The sequence below is a fragment of the Cloeon dipterum genome, chromosome 4 (assembly GCF_949628265.1).
Source record: "Cloeon dipterum chromosome 4, ieCloDipt1.1, whole genome shotgun sequence".
Classification (NCBI taxonomy): domain Eukaryota; kingdom Metazoa; phylum Arthropoda; class Insecta; order Ephemeroptera; family Baetidae; genus Cloeon; species Cloeon dipterum.
Window position 1 is genome coordinate 7,719,049 of NC_088789.1, and position 16,181 is coordinate 7,735,229.

Here is a 16,181-nt window from a genome sequence, read left to right on the forward strand (position 1 = left end):
TTGAAACTGCGGTGGGGTTTTAAAAATTCTATGACCATATCTATAGTGCATGCAGAGAATTGCGATCATGTGCACCGGCTGTGTCTCTCTAACCATGCGACCGTGTGTCGTTCATTTGTAAATTATCGCTTGTTTTCTCGTTCAAGCGTAGTGAAGTTGCTGCGAGGGAGACTACGAATTCTGCATTTTGATCCCAAAGTGCAGATTTCGTGGAATTTCCTGCAGATTTTTCTCAAGACTTGTGGTTTAAACTCAAAATTTGCATAATTATATAACCTCATGTAGATTAGCTATTTGTTCTTTTTCTACAGTAGTTTTAGTTTGACTGATCAATCAGCAGTGTTAATTCATAAATAGTTGCACCTGTTTTTTGTGTTATTTTATATTTTGTTATTGCCATTTTTTGAGAGCTTAACGTTATAGCCCATTTAAATAAGTCACTCGTTTTCTGCAGGCGTCAGCTACTTTCTATGTTGCCGCGTAGAGTAGCATTGATTTTTCATCCACTTTTTTTCCGCCAACCACAAAGTCATCGTTCATTATTAGAACGGCGCGATTCCCAATCACAAATAAGCCGGTTTGAAGGGATGAAAGAAAGTCCAGAAGTGGTGGGTGGGTGGTCGGGAGGTCGAAAATTGGAATTGCAACGCAACGGGCTGTTAAATTGAGATCAGAGTTATTGCTGGCCCGGCCCAAGTGAGCGAACGTGGCCCTTGTGCAGTCGATCTGAAATTATGAACCGTTGAAACCGTTCAAGTGCACCTCATTGTGCCCGTGATCAAAGAGAAAAGTGAGAGATGGCCGCCATTGCTGCCGCCGCCGCCGCAGCCGCTTCTCGCACTTTATGGAAATTGCGTCTTTGTTCGCGTCGGCAGCAGCCAAATTTTATTTATTTGCGCGCGCGAAAAATTACCATGAGAAGCGGCGCCCGAGCAGAAAAATGGCGGCCACCTCTACGTCCCCCCCGTGACTAACACCGCTGCTGCTCGCACCACCCTCGAGCCCCGCGCCACCGCTGCCAGGGCCTAGACCGCGTTCCACGCGGCCGATTTACCGAGGCTGATGCGAGCAACAATTGTGTAAATAATATGTAAGAGAAGAACAAAATTTATGACTTCTTGGTTTCTTGTTGTTGACGAATCGTTCTTTTCTCTGATATTTTTATGTTGCTCGTGTCTGCCTGCCTGCCTTCTGCGTGCTGCCTGTGTGTTCAATGAATTCTCTCCTCTTGGTACCACCATATCAAACTCAAAACACAGCAAGCGGCGGCCTTAGCAGCAGCTGCCGCCAGCAACCCGGCGGCGGTGGCCGGCATGGCGGCCTCGGGGCTCAATGCCCAGGCCGCAGCAGCCGCCGCGGCAGCTCCTCACCTCTCGCTTCTAAAGGCCCCCGCTCTCTCCACTGCCCAACAGGCCTCCTACGCAGCCGCAGCTAGCTACACGGCGGCCACTGCGGCCGCCGCCAGGGTGGCCTACGGTGCGGCGGCGGCCGCCGCCGCCCAGCCTGTCGCCGGCTACGCTGCTGTCGCAGGGTGAGTCTCAACCAATATTAAACTAACTTTAATTTTATAATAATTTCGCCAGCACACGCACAATTCATCGCATCTCTCGTTCCGTTTGTCTGTAAATTCTAGTTATTTTGATGGCACCGAAAAAATTGCAACTAACCGATAAAAAAATATCGGAGCATCTTTCAAATTTTTGGTGGATCAAGAACTAGATAAATAAGTTCCCAGTACATATGTAGTGACATCATCGCTGTTCAGGGTATCAAAATAAAAGATGCGTCAACTGTTGGAGTAATTGTTGGGCTGCTTTTTTAATTTTCTTCCATCAGTAAGGAAAGGACCAACTGCTATGGCTAACGAGGTAACGTTTTCTTAGCTGTCGCGATACAGGGTTTGTCTGCAAACACCGGTGGTGATTTAAAAAAAAAATGTCAAAGGTGCCTGATTTACAGTTTATTCATCATCAATGTATTTATAATTGTTTTGATGTCATACGGAAAATTATTAAAATGTGCTATTCGATTATTCAACATTAAAAATCAGACTGTCGGAAGTCAGAAAGTATAATCAAATCGATTATTTATCGATTCAAAAAACATAGCGGTCCCTTCACAAAGTCTGATAATAATTACTATTAATTGTTGTTATTAATAATGTGTCGCAAGTCGCAAAAAATTCAATCAAGGTTTTATTTAATTATAACGTTGTATTGATTAATTGGCATTTGACGAAATCAACACGTAAATTATTCAAACAGACGAGTGATTTATTTTAATTTTTGTAATTTTCCCTTTTCTTCAAATTGCGCTTATCTTAATTTTATGGCATCCCCTTAAGGGATGCCATATCGTAAACTTTGCTCTATTAAATAATTTAGGGATGCCTGCTATTGAAGGTACAATAGCTGGCATCCCTAAATTATTTAATAGAGCAAAGTTTACGATATAATGAATAAAAAATCAATTAATCAAATAAATGCACATCAAACTTCCTCAATATTTTTCAATCTAGACTCGGAATTAAACTGATTTTCACCGAAGGAATCGTGAGGTTGCAAGTTAAAATTATTGTTGTCCATTATTTATTTATCAAATCTCGTTGCAATTTAAAAATGCCACCAGCGTGCGTCGCAATCCACTCCGGTGACAATAATCGCGACGTTAAGCCAGCCGTATCTTTCAATCAAAAAATTCCAACTCGGCGTCAATTTCCATGGCATGTTCAAGTTGAATTTGCACAGCATAACTAGCGGCCGAGCGAGATGTAATAGGGCACGATAAGCCGCAAGAATAAGTGCAAAATTAGCGGGTCCCACCCAAAATCGTGACCGGTCGGTGGTAATTGGCGGTCTAAATATAGCCTCGGGTGCTTGATTATCGTCGCTGCAAGCGGCCGTCGGCCGACGGCGCAAGGGAATGCGACCATCTGGGCCACTTTGATGAGCGCACCGGCCAAATCAGCTCTGGTCATGCAACTTGATAGATACATCATGCGGCGCATCGGCTCTCGGAATAAGTGGAGCTCTATTTACGCTCGCAGCCACACTACAACGAGCGATGCCTTGAATAATTTCGCGTGCCGTGCTGTGCGTTTATTTGTTCGTTCTTACCTGGAGATGCAAATAATTAGCAGCTCTGACGGTGCGTGTCTCGTTGCTCAATTTGCAGGAACCCTCTCTGCCTTTCACCGGCAACGAGCAGTTACGGGCGGGAGTACGCAGATCCCTACCTCGGTCACAGCATAGGACCAGTGGCTGGATACGGCGTAAGTTGACTTTTTGATTTATGCAAATAATGACATCCTCATCCGCCTTTTGTACCATTCTGGAGCTCAGAGTGAAAATCTGATCTTTTTTGAAGAGGAAGAGCTCTTTCACTTAGTTACTTTTAGAGCTCCTTTAGGCTACATAGTTCTAAATTAATTTTGCCATTCCAACTGGAGTCTTTCCTGGACAAGAAAAATTATTTTTAAAACAAGATATCTGGTATTGTATTACAATTCCATACTTTTTTCTGGCTTCTTGAAAAACAGATTTTTTTGTTTGTTTGTTCTTGTCCACTAATATTTTCTACTTTTCAAAATTTTCAAGCAACTTTGGTACTTTTTGCATTAAAAAGAGGAGTTACTCTTGTAACTTAAACTGTCAGGGGTATGATTGAGTTGTTTCCAAAATGATTTAGTCCATCAATGAACTGTCTCAGTCAGCCAATATTTTCAATTCTTCAGATTGTTATTTGCTTGTAAACCACTAATTTTCCCTTTGCTTCGCAGGCTTCGGTCTACAGAAATGCCTTCAACCGATACACACCATACTAAAACGAGAGGCCAGCAAGATTGGCTGAGATTGATGATTGATTCCTCTGTAAATACGCCATCTCATTTTACTACATGACAAAAACCAGAAATCCAACGCGAGTAGCCAGGTTTTGAGAAGACGATTTCCATGAACGCAGTCGTAGTGCCCCACCATTGTTGATCAGAAGAAACACAAGAAATTTGGCAGCTACCGCTGTGACAAAACATTTTTTTATTTTACGATTATTTTACTATATATTTCATTTACATTGTCCACGAAGACAAAGCAAGCACAAAGTCGGCCGAGGAGAAACAGTTTGTGAGCCGCACTCTCGGCGGCCCAGCCAGCTGCAGTCGGCGCAAATCTCCTCAAGCCTGCGTCAAAAATGATTTTTACTGTATTTATATATTTTGCCAAGCTCTTTATAGTGTAAATATTTCCGAACCTCCCGATATTTTAAATCTATTATAACAATCAATTTTTGTTCCTACTCTGATGATCAAATATTGAGTTTGTCGCTAAACTAGGGAATACTCGATGGATACTATTGTATAACTTGATAAGCACAACTAGAAGAATCTCGGCGTGAAATTTTACACTTTGCGAGAGCAGAAAGCAACCAAACGTGCGCGTCCAGCGAATTTCGCTGGACGACCGACACGATGAACAAACAAAAATCAGATAATTAAACATAGCACAAGTGGGCAAAACAAGTTTTTGTGCCAAATGAATAATGAGATATATGATAATTTAACGATGATACATAATCAAATTATGTATTGCATACGAGTATGTTATGTCAAAGCTCCGAGCGATCGGAGAAGACTCTACGAAAGCTGAAAAATGTAATATTAAATTGCGTAAAATTTAAGGACACATTAAAGAACACAACACACGATTTAATGAATCTCTCTCAGCGAGATATTGCTCCAGTATATGTGTAAAATGCGATTATTTTCCTCCAGTGAGGTCTAGCACCCGTCAAATGTGAAACAATCAACTCTGTGTTGCGTTATTTGTACGGACAAACTAGTTGTGACTGGAACAATACCTCAAGCAAGTTGTGCGCGCGCGAAAAATCTGTCCTTCAAACTTGAACAAATCGATGATGATTAATATTATTTGAACAAATCATGACACGAACAAAATTTGCTGTCATTCAAAGCAACAATATTGATTAGCTTGTTGTGAGCACACTCTAGAATACTCAATGCGTCTGAGATCTTGGCTATTAAGTTGGAACATTATACTTTTAATCTCTAGATTTTAGCCTCTTTTATAGATTTTTTAAAATTAGACATATCTTGATTATCAAGCAAACATTGAAGGACAAATTAATTGATTAATTCCTTTTGTTACGATGATTATTGTATTACTTTATTACCAACCGATTTTGTTCGCGCCCTCCTTTCGTCTGAAGAATATCATCAAACCAAAGAGCCGTAGATGAATCAATCTTTGTGAGTTAAAATATGCTCAAATTTAGAAGTACGTGCACACGTTCATACACACACGCATTCACACATGACACACAAACACACACAGGAGAGCACACGAGTTAGCACAAACCTCAGTTCTAGATTTAATTGGTTGGATCGAATCTCTCTTTTCCCCGCTAAACACGCGCATTCATTCGTTTTTTGCTCAAATACTCATTGATTTTTAACCCACTGAACAAACGATTAATAAACTTTGGTTCCGCACAAGATGGTTAGACTTGGTTTTCAGTCTTCCATTCTGCTACATTTTTGGTGTGTAACCTGGTGCAGCCCTGTTCCCAATTTTTCGCTCTCCGAGGAGCGATTCGCGACTTTTTTTACCACTGCTACCGCACGAACACGAACAGCGCGTACGCTCGCATCGGTGCTCTTAATTCCACGAGATAATTTTTATAGCTAGCGAGGGAGGACTCCGTTTCGTCTGTTCGCCTGTGAGAAACGAAAAAAGGTTTTAGCTCCTGTGACTGTACTGTACAACATTGGAACGCACAATATTCGGTTGCATTGTGATTTTTTGACATTATCTCCACTCCCTGAGGAACACAAAAAGAGCACAATGTAGTTAAGTAAAATTTTAGTCGAGCGTGTTGAATAAAAATTAAAACGAATGAAGACGAGAGAATGTGTCACAGCTTCCAGATCAAAAGTGAATTCACCAAGCTCCACTCGATTGTTGACGTGGACTCCAATTTTTTTGTATTAAAAGAGTCCTTGCAGACTCAGCGAGCCCTCCAAGTCTCGTTAGGCAATCTAATTAATTATATACACACAATGTAATATTTACAATTATCATTACAAGAAGATAATTAATAGTCGTGCTGCGCTGCTTTTTGTTCTACCCGGGATTGAAGTCGAATTAAGTGCAGGGAACGAGACGAATTTTACGCAGAACAAAGTAATGGCACTGGCCACATTTGGACCGACCCGAGTACTGACAAGAGCACACTGATCGCACATAATCACCACAAGATGACACACACTCACAAACACACACACACATACACACACTCGAGAATAAATGAATAATAAAAGGTATATTTATACGATCCAATCTCTAGGTCTGACTACAATGGACAATTATGATTAATATCCAAGCGAGTTCCAATTATTGTTTCACCTCTTATTTGTATGCCATCATGTACACTGATTTAATTGGAACGTGTCTAATTGATTAAATACATTTACAGAATAAGAATAAATTATTTGCTGTTTTATTTGAACTACATACAACAACCGATTAGTTGATTGCGCCTTCAAAATGAGCATGAGCCACGCATTTAAAACTTGAGTCACTTTCATTTTAAAAACACCTAAAGCTTACTCAACACAATAATAAGATGTATGTAAAAAATCATCATTATTATTAATTTATTTATTTAATTGATATAATACAATAATGACACTATTCTGTGTCGATCTTAACCTTGTTGGTCAGCTAAAAAAACAATTATATATATGGCATTGAACTAGTCAGCGACTGTGTCAGCCCCTCGGGCCTCTTCAGCAATATGTACTTTCTCTGCAAAACAAAATCCTTTAACCACAGAAACAACTGCAGATGATTTTGAAACAGTTAAATATTATGTGGCCTTTGGAGACGATGACCACTCTCGACACTGAGCAAATCAGCACAGCCAAAAAGAGAAGCAGCTATAAAATCTCATTAAATCTTGCGATAAAATTCAACTTCTCAAGAGAAATGAAGAAATCGTGAAGTGCGTTGAGGGGTTACGCATCCATTCTGAGCAGCCAAGTAGGAGCCACTTCAGACGGTTGAGCTATTGACTTTTTGTTAAATAATTTCCATTTTTTTTAATCGGTTATTATTGAGAAATTCTGTTTCTCAACGTCACGAAATGTCTAAAATATTTATCTAGTTATTCTCCGTTCAAGATACAATCACATTTACAAAAATAACAAATCAAGATCCAACACAATTAATGCTAAGTCACATATTAAAATAGTACAATAATTAAAGTGAAATAAAGTTAATTTAACGTGTGTTAGAACAGGACAATGAATGGAGACTTCATTATTTGGCTCTTTGTTAGTTGACATAACCTGTGAAAAGCAACTCCCTTGAAAACATCACAGAAGTAAAAAAATGAATTAACATTTTCGTGTACATCTTTAAAAGCTGCATCTATCAGAAAGGAAAATATTTTTCAATGCATAATAGGCACAAATTTTACCTTTGTCAATTTTTTCAAAGTTTTGTTTTAATTTTCCGCCCAAGATAAAATTAAAACTCTCCCATTACTCTTTTATTACCAAAACAAAAAAAATGAAAGAAATTCATTCATAAGAAGTCATTTTATAATAACTAATTATTTTAAGTTTGATAATGATGTCTTAATGACTTTGTTTAAAATCAATTTGTTTTTCTTCTGAAGACCATCCAAAATTCTTAGCAATTCTATTCGAGTTATTATATAAAACTCTTATCAACCATGAATCAGATTGGTGATAAGAAGAGAGTTTTTCGACTCTTGTACCCTACACTGTTAGATAATACCAAGAACACGTAATAAATCAAGAGAATCTAAACTTGAAAATATTTGAGCTCGGAAAATAAGCTAACTTCATTTGTGCTGCGCAGCAGTATATACAGAGATAAACAACTGAACTTGAATAGGACAAACGGCGCTCCTTATCAGTCGCGAGAGAGCCTTCGCTTCTAGATATATAAATAAACAAGGCTGCTTGCCTGGACCAAGCGTGGAGAGCACTATTTTCCAGTTTTCTCTCACACAGTCAACCAGCGGTCGTGTCTTATCGTTGAGGATCGTCTTATCAACTCATTTGGCCCTTCACTGCGCGGTCGTGCACCTAAATTTCGTCGCACAGTGCCAAATCAGCACGATGTTGACCGCAAGGGCGGCGTTTCCGAGGCTTCTGCGGTGGTCGTCGTCGCTGGCGTACAATCCGAAAAAGTTCAATGGCATCTACGACCCGAAAACGCACATCGTGCGCTCGCCCTACCAAGGCACCCTGCCCGCTATCAACGCGTGCGACTACGTCTGGAGGGACTACAAAAAACACGAGTCCGAGCTGGCTTTGGTGACAAATCAAAAAAGATGTGCTCGAACCATTAAGTAATTTTTGGCATGCCGTGCAGACTTGTGCAATTAGCGGGAAGAGCCTCACTTTCGGCCAGACGCACGGAGCCTTCGACAGGCTGAGCGTGAACCTGCCCGCCAAATTCGGACTCAGGCAGGGCGACGTCGTGGGCCTCGTGCTGCCCAACATGCCGGAATTTGCAATCGTGTTTTACGGGTGTCTTGCAGCGGGTTTGGTCGTCAGCCCGGCCAATCCTATCTACACGTCAGGTATGAAATTGCGAATCTGCACCGGTCATCGTGTCCGAATTTGAACAAACGAGATTACAATTCTTGTTCAAGGAAAATTTGGCATATAAGATCAGAAGGTTCTTATTTTATTATGTACAAATCTGAATTCAGAGCAAATACGTTGCCTTTTATAGAAGAAATATGTAATTTTACTTTCTTAATTTTTAGATATATTTTATCCTGACGAGCATTTAGAAATCTAGAAATCCATTACGATATTATATATTATGTTTTTCCAACTAGCTTAGCGCTTTAAATAATTTATTGAAGCAGTTTAGGCAACCCAACTCTGATAAAAATTTCTAAAAAGCATTCATAGACGACATCATTTGTTACTTTATTTACTAAACACAATAGTGAGAATTGGGAAGTATATATTAATTTAAATGTGATCGTTTTTCTTAGCGTTAATCTTTAAAATAAAATGCTTTTTATTTTCGAGGCACTTTCGAATTTGGATCATTTACTCAGTGTAGGAAATTAAAAATAATTTAATAATTCGTCTGCGCCTCTCATTAATTGTTATGCAATAAAGTATAGCATCAATTACTAGTGAACCTCACTTGAAATCGTTCTAATCAACCAAACACTGGGAGCTAAACTAAATCATTTTTTAACATTCCTGAAGATCAGAAACCGAATGAAACAAAATTTTCAATGAGCTGAAGGTTTTTCCATCAGATAGAAACAATTTATTGGAGCTAAGGAAATGACTTGTCCAAAAAAGTCATGAGAAGTAATATTTTCTACTAATATTCTCAATTCCACTAATTCCTCCAAAAACATCAAACGTTATCTTACAGAAAAAATAGCCCGTTTGAAGCCGTTAACAGATAAAAATTAAGATTAAGCCCACGAAAATTGTGCACTTTGTTAGAACACTGCTCTGAAATTGGGTAAACGATCTTCTGACAACGTTACGAAGAAATACGCAAATAAAGTAGTACAATTCCAATATATAAGCTTTCAAACATTTTCTAAGTAATCCTAAAAGTCACCTTTTTAGACAATAAAATCATAAAAAGCCTCGATTGCCGTATCATAGCCGCAATTATTGTAATCTTGTTTTTGTTATTAGTACTGATAATATCCATAATTTGCAAAGATAATATCCCGCTCAAATTTGCAGAAAAATCCGCCAGGGGTTGAGTTATGCAATCCGCTAGACCGGCCACCAGCGCGGGTTGCATAATTGCTAAATTTCAGGCATTTTTCTCTTTCCTCTTTCAGATGAGCTGCTGAAGCAGTTCACCGACGCCAAAGTGAGCCTCGTGGTGACCACCCCTGAGCTGGCTGACCGCGTCAGGGAGGCCCTGAGCAGGATGCCCGGTGGAGGGGCGCCGGTCGTGCTCACCGGCCAGGCTCCACCTGCGGCAGGGGCCAAGGACACTTTCCTGCTGGACGAGCTGATCACCCAGCAGATTAAGGGCGCCGAAAGGCTGCCAAAACCCGACCCACAGTGCCTGGCGGTGTTGCCCTATTCGAGCGGCACCACCGGCATGCCCAAGGGGGTGGTCATCAGCCACCGCAACCTGGTGGCAGGACTCTCCATCGGGGACCATCCTGATGCTGTCACGAGCGGTGTTGAAGGTGGTGGAAGTTGGTTTAGGTTTTTAATTAAATTTCACTCGTGTTAGAATATTTTATTAATTAATTTGATGAATAATTAAAAATCGTTTGAAAAATTCATCGTAATATATTTTAATACTATTCACATGTTGTCCATTTAATATTATTTTCTGAGACAAGGTTTTTAATATATTCGGCCCTAAAATCGTATTATTTTATCTTTAATACCAATTAATGATTATCATTAATCTCAAAGAAATTTTCGACAAAATATTTTATAAGCCCGCAAGCTATTAAATCAAATTTTGTATTTAAATTATAATTCTTAAAACATTAAAGTAATTAAAAATGTTTCGCTCTTTCCGTCTCTAATGTTTCCTGTAGGTGTTTATGTAATAAATCAAGTTTTTATGATTGATTCTTTTCAGATGGGAGAAAAAATTCCACGCTTGCTGTGATTCCATTTTACCACATTTATGGTTCTGTAATCATTCTTGGTTGCTGCATTGGTCGCGGCTACAGAGTCATAACACTTCCCCGTTTCGACCCCACTACATACTCTCAAGCATTTGAAAAGTACAAGGTAAGTAGACGCAAATGTGAAGGAGCTCAAGTGAAGCAATTAAATTCTAGCCCACTCATCTGTTTTTGGTTCCCCCGCTGGTGCATTTCATGGCCAGGTCGCCTTCTATTTCGAGAGAAGCGATGCAAAATATCAAATTGACAGTTTCGGGCGCTGCTCCTCTTACAAAACAAATCATGGACGAGTTCGTTGCGAAATTGGGACCAACTAGTATATTTAAAACAGGTAAAAATTGTGCAAGAGCGTTTTTCGATTTTGTTTGAGAGCTTTGATTTATTGCAGATGCTAAATTTTTTTAATGATGCATTTTCAGGCTACGGAATGACCGAGAGCAGCTGCCTGTTAACTGTAATGCCAGAAATAATGCCAACATGCAAGGCGAAATCACTGGGTCCTCCAGGTGTTTTCACCGAGTTTAAAATCGCTGACAACGAGGGCAACGCACTGCCTCAAGGCCAAGTTGGAGAACTGTGCGCGCGAGGGCCACAGATCATCAGCGGCTACCTCAACAACGAGAAAGTCACCAAGGAGACAATCACCGAGGACGGCTGGTTAAAAACCGGTGACGTCGCCTTTTTCGACGAGTACGGACACGTCAACATCGTAGATAGAGTCAAAGAGCTCATCAAAGTCAAAGGCTATCAGGTTAAAATTGTTTAATTAATTTTATAAATATTTTTTAAACTCTGCTCAGCACATTCCGTGGACTTTCATACCGAGAGGTCTTTAATTGAAACGGCAGACATTTTTTGTCCCTTTTAAGCCGCTGGAACGGTGCTAAAACCAGAAAGTGGCGAGTCGGCGTCGGTGCCCGTTGCCCGTTGAACTATCTGAGCATTTCGAGTCACTAAAATAACCACCTTTTGCCATCGGTGACATTGGGCAGCCAGTATTAGATCCCCGAATAGCTCAAATATCTCCCGTTGCTTTGACACTCCTGAGAAAGCCTTTAACAATGCGAGTCAACGGGCTGGCTGTGTCCCTATATGTATTGTGTCCTAAATAAAAAAAATCCAATATTTAGCCTAAATGGGATGAATATAGAATTTTCACAAATCTTTGAAACATTTTGAAGATATTTAAAAAAAATATTTTAAATTATTTATAGAAAACTAAAACTTTTATCTTTCCAGCGGGGAGAATATAATATGTTGCTTAAATATTCTTAACCTGACATTATATTTTGAAAAAGAAAATCTGAATTATATAAAATTTTTAATAGGTTTCTCCAACCGAAATCGAGTCGATTCTGATTCAGCTGGAAGGAGTTGCGGACGTCGCTGTGATTGGTCTTCCTGACGAAAAGAATGGAGAGCTGCCGAAGGCGTTCATCGTTAAGAAGCCGGGTGCGCAGATCACCGAACAAACTGTGATGGACTTTTTGAATCCGAAAGTTGCTGAATTCAAGAAACTCAGAGGGGGAGTGCAGTTCCTAGAAGCAATTCCTCGCAGCGCCGCGGGAAAAATTTTGAGGAAAGACCTTAAATCAAGTGCCTGAGAAATAAAACTTTAATATATTATGAAAGTTTAATATTTGTATTTTTCACCCCGACAATTTAAACAATGAAAAGTTCAATACTGTTTTTATCATTTAATTGGCATACATGCACGAGCCAATATTTGTCCTTCATCAATATCACTAAGAGCAAATATTTTGAAGCCTGCTGCTGGATGTCGTGGGCAGGTTGCAGGGGGGTATTATCTGCGTGATTTGATTTTCAGTCGGGGCTGATAAGGCGAGAAGCTACTCAATAGAGTGTTGATCGCTTCATTCTCAAAATGCTTCTTAGCCGGGGACCGCTCAGCTGCAAGCTGAGAAACATTCGAAGCTGCAGTGACAATGGAAAAAATTTTAAATTTGAGTCGAACATTTTAAAGTCGGTGACAACCGTGGACATTCCTCGAGTTGACGTTAGCAGCCTGATCTGGAGAAATGTCAAAAATTGGGAATTGAAGCCAGCTCTGGTGAGAGCCATTGACATTTTTTTGTTTTGCTTTTCCGATTCTTTGAATTCTAGACTTGTGGAGAGACTGGACGAAGCTACAGTTACGGCCAGCTGAAACGCTCGTCAGAAAATTTCGGTGCCAATTTGGGCGTGATTTTGGGTCTCAAGGAGGGAGAAAAATTGGGCCTTGTGCTGCCCAACATCCCCGAGTTCGCGACTGCCTTTTACGGAGCAGCATCTGCGGGGTTGATTTCAACACCGGCAAATCCAATCTACACAAAAGGCAATTTAATTTATTAATCTATTAAAAATACAGAGAAAAAATTATTTGTGCTGTTTATTTTTTTTGTGTCACCTATAATCAGTTAAATTAAAAATTTTCAACCTCAGATGAGTTGGCTAAGCAATTTGTGGACACTGAAGTGTCGGCTGTGGTCACAACCCAATCCTTGCTGCCCAAAGTGAGATCGGCTCTGAAGAGTTCTCTCGGCAGAGGATGCATCATCGTAGTGGACGGCAAAACTGACAAGAAGCAAAACGTCTACGGCTTTCAGGACTTGGCTCAGAAGAAATATAAAGGGGCTGACACGCCGAAAAAGCCGGATCCTGAGGCGCCCGTTGTGATTCCGTACTCGAGCGGCACAACAGGCTTGCCGAAAGGAGTCGTCTTGACGCACAGAAACCTCGTTGCGGCGATTTCCATCGCCGACCACCCAGACGTCATTCCACAAAAATCCATCGGTGAGAGTGGACAGTGAATTAAACTGGGTGGCTTTGAATAATTTTTGACTGGATTAATCCCTAGGATCCTTCCAAGAAGTGACTCTCGCGGCCATACCACTGTTTCACATTTATGGTCTGGTCAACATTTTGGGTTTGAGCTTGTTTCGTGGATACTACATCGTAACTTTGCCTAATTTTGAGCCTAAACTCTTTGCCACCACATTTTCTAAGCACAAGGTATTATTTTGATTTTATACCGTCTTGAATGTAACAGATATTAACTCTGTGGCAAATTTGATGCATGCAACACGTTAAGCATTCCTGCGAAGCCGGTTGCACAGCTCCTGAAAAATGACATGAAATTTCAGCCAAGCTACATGTGCTTTGTGCCGCCACTCATGTCGTTTGTGGCGAGCTCACCTTTGATCAGTAGAAAAGCGCTGAGCCACCTGACGTTTGCAGCCAATGCCGCGGCCCCTCTTTCCAAGCAACTGGTCAACCAACTGAAAGCAAAATCTGGAAACCCGAAGCTAATCGTGAAAAATGGTAGTAATTATTAATATGATATGGAATTTTAACTCGAGGAAAACATTTCAGATGATGTAGAAATAATCGGACTTGTTCTCGTTAAAGTTGTGATTTTCATCCTCGACATGTTTCGGCTCCAATTGGTCTTCTTCATTCTGTACCTGAGAACCTACGTGTTAGGACCCTCTCATGACTAGCTAGGGCACCAGTTGGAACCAAAAAATTTCGATAAAAAAATCTCGACTTTAATCAACGAGGACAAGTTCGATTAATTCTACACAATCATTAATTATTATCACAGCACTTTATTGAGGAGATGTGGCTTTGTGGCACCCTCTTTAAAATTTAAATTATATCTTTAGAAATTAACTATAAAATAATTTTTTCATCCGCTATTCTATCAAAGAGAAATTAGTAAATTAATTTCCTACACATCACTGATTCAAATTAAAAAATATCATATCATATTTTATTGTTCTTGTGCTTGTTTATTTTTGCCGTATCAATACACATACAATAATAAATAAAAATATGTATAAATGAGATATATTATAGCAAGAAAGGGCAGACCATATACTAGCAAGATAATGCACAAGCGATTAATTACAATGGAAATCTCTCGCCACCCTGAGCCTCAATACAAAAAAAAGTAATCCACAAATCACTGTACACTTGCCACAAGGAGGGAAATTCGGTAACGGAAAATCCTGAGAGAAAAATGCTCGCTGGCCGAAAACGCCGCAGACGCTGCGGTGCTAGTCGTTCGCGTCGCCTCGAAGCTGCCGCCTCTCGATGATGCGCGCACGTTCGTTGAAGTCGATCGCACCTCCCCCGCACCTTTTAAAAAAATTAAGTCTGTGTACTTCAGGTTTATATTTATTGGCATTATTTTTGCCTCTTGCGGCGGCCGCTGTCGTCGTCCATGCATAAAACGCAGCGTCCTTTACTGCACTCTATTTAATGTACTTGCCTGCGTGGTTGGGTGTTTAAGGTGTATAGTTTTTGTGATTTTAGACAGTCAAGCAACTGAATATTTTTATATACATTAAAAAATAAACAAGCACGTAAAATAATTTTGATTTAGGTACGATTTTTATAAGTATATAGTGAGGCATTTTTTCAAGCCCTTCAGTTTGTTCACTATTCACGTAAAAATATTTATTTTAAAATTTAATCATCTGGTATATAGGATTTGGAATGACGGAGACGAGTGCTTTGGCCACAATCACGCCAGGCAGCTTCCAAAAAGAGACGGTTGGCCTTCCAGGCCCAAACACTGAGATTAAGGTTGTAAACGATCGAGGACTCGCCCTTCCAATGGGCCAGGTCGGAGAGCTGTGCGTGCGAGGTCCGCAGGTCATGAAGGGCTACTTGAACAATGAGAAAGCAACCACAGAGATAATGTCTGAAGACAACTGGCTCACGACTGGAGACATCGGATACATCGATCCTGAGGACGGACACATCAGCCTTGTGGACAGAAAGAAGGACCTGATTAAAGTCAAGGGATTCCAGGTTAGTTTTGCGTTGATTCATGTTAAGGTACATGTTTTCCATACATTATCATTAATTCTTGCCTCCGAGGTTCAGAATTAATTTAGTCTTATAGCATTATTTTGTTATCGTCCAGGGTGCTGTGGCAAAAATTTGGCATTCGAGCAAAGTAAAATCAAATGCTTTATCGATCAACCTTTCCAGGTTTCCCCGACTGAACTAGAACTTCTTCTTCTTGAAATAGACGGAGTAGCTGATGCAGCGGTTATCGGTGTGTCAAACCAGACTTCGGGAGAACTTCCCAAAGCATTTATTGTAAAGAAGGCCGACAGTAACGTGACGGAGCAGGACGTCATTAAATTTGTTGAGCAGAAAGTTGCGCCTTTCAAGCAACTTAAGGGAGGAGTGATGTTCGTGTCTGAAATACCAAAGAGCGCAGCTGGAAAAACGCTGAAAAAGCTTTTGGCTGACAATGAATTGAAATAATCCATTCATAGAAATATGAATACTATATGCCTTGTTCTTGTCCCCATCTAAATATAAAAAATAATCAAATTGAAATAAAGACCTAACACAGAAAATGAATAAAAATTTAATTTTAACAAAAAATTATACTTAGGATATATTATTTCATAAAATTCAATACCATCATTAATGGTCACTATTTATTGGCTACTTCATAATAA

General features: G+C 40.0%; 3 protein-coding genes across 18 annotated transcripts in view; all 3 read left to right on the forward strand.

The window, feature by feature from the left end:
• Positions 1-6,501, forward strand: part of Rbfox1 (RNA-binding Fox protein 1) — a 44,224-nt gene extending 37,723 nt beyond the window's left edge. For 13 of the 15 annotated variants that reach the window (XM_065492022.1, XM_065492021.1, XM_065492016.1 and 10 more), the window contains 3 exons: positions 1,260-1,531; positions 3,175-3,271; positions 3,779-6,501. In XM_065492022.1, the coding sequence (XP_065348094.1) occupies positions 1,260-1,531; positions 3,175-3,271; positions 3,779-3,823 (414 nt within the window). In that variant the 3' untranslated portion in view covers positions 3,824-6,501. The remainder of the gene's footprint in view (positions 1-1,259; positions 1,532-3,174; positions 3,272-3,778) is intronic. The other 2 variants (XM_065492029.1, XM_065492031.1) reach the window with 1 other exon arrangement.
• Positions 6,502-8,043: 1,542 nt separating this feature from the next.
• On the forward strand, positions 8,044-12,329 carry LOC135943431 (uncharacterized). Of its 2 annotated transcripts, none has more exons than XM_065489953.1 (7): positions 8,044-8,362; positions 8,421-8,631; positions 9,883-10,251; positions 10,650-10,804; positions 10,855-11,029; positions 11,118-11,449; positions 12,027-12,329. In XM_065489953.1, exons 1-7 carry the CDS (start codon positions 8,165-8,167, stop codon positions 12,300-12,302), a joined length of 1,716 nt encoding a protein of 571 aa, XP_065346025.1. In that variant the 5' UTR covers positions 8,044-8,164; the 3' UTR covers positions 12,303-12,329. The 2 variants fall into 2 exon arrangements, with proteins under 2 accessions (XP_065346025.1, XP_065346026.1); XM_065489954.1 differs by having other exon boundaries at positions 9,883-10,242.
• Positions 12,330-12,583: 254 nt separating this feature from the next.
• LOC135942357 (probable 4-coumarate--CoA ligase 1) lies at positions 12,584-16,036 on the forward strand. The gene is made up of 7 exons (XM_065488430.1): positions 12,584-12,769; positions 12,823-13,033; positions 13,129-13,491; positions 13,556-13,710; positions 13,842-14,019; positions 15,191-15,516; positions 15,700-16,036. Exons 1-7 carry the CDS (start codon positions 12,584-12,586, stop codon positions 15,979-15,981), a joined length of 1,701 nt encoding a protein of 566 aa, XP_065344502.1. The 3' UTR covers positions 15,982-16,036.
• The last annotated feature ends 145 nt before the right edge of the window (positions 16,037-16,181 follow it).

Bases quoted from the DNA above. Each gene is read 5' to 3' on its own strand.
- LOC135943431 (XM_065489953.1), top strand. From the start codon at position 8,165: ATGTTGACCGCAAGGGCGGCGTTTCCGAGGCTTCTGCGGTGGTCGTCG. The intron at 10,805-10,854 runs GTAAGTAGACGC...ATTAAATTCTAG, and splicing joins AAGCATTTGAAAAGTACAAG to CCCACTCATCTGTTTTTGGT. The intron at 11,450-12,026 runs GTTAAAATTGTT...AATTTTTAATAG, and splicing joins TCAAAGTCAAAGGCTATCAG to GTTTCTCCAACCGAAATCGA.
- LOC135942357 (XM_065488430.1), top strand. From the start codon at position 12,584: ATGCTTCTTAGCCGGGGACCGCTCAGCTGCAAGCTGAGAAACATTCGA. The intron at 13,492-13,555 runs GTGAGAGTGGAC...ATTAATCCCTAG, and splicing joins CATTCCACAAAAATCCATCG to GATCCTTCCAAGAAGTGACT. The intron at 14,020-15,190 runs GTAGTAATTATT...TCTGGTATATAG, and splicing joins GAAGCTAATCGTGAAAAATG to GATTTGGAATGACGGAGACG.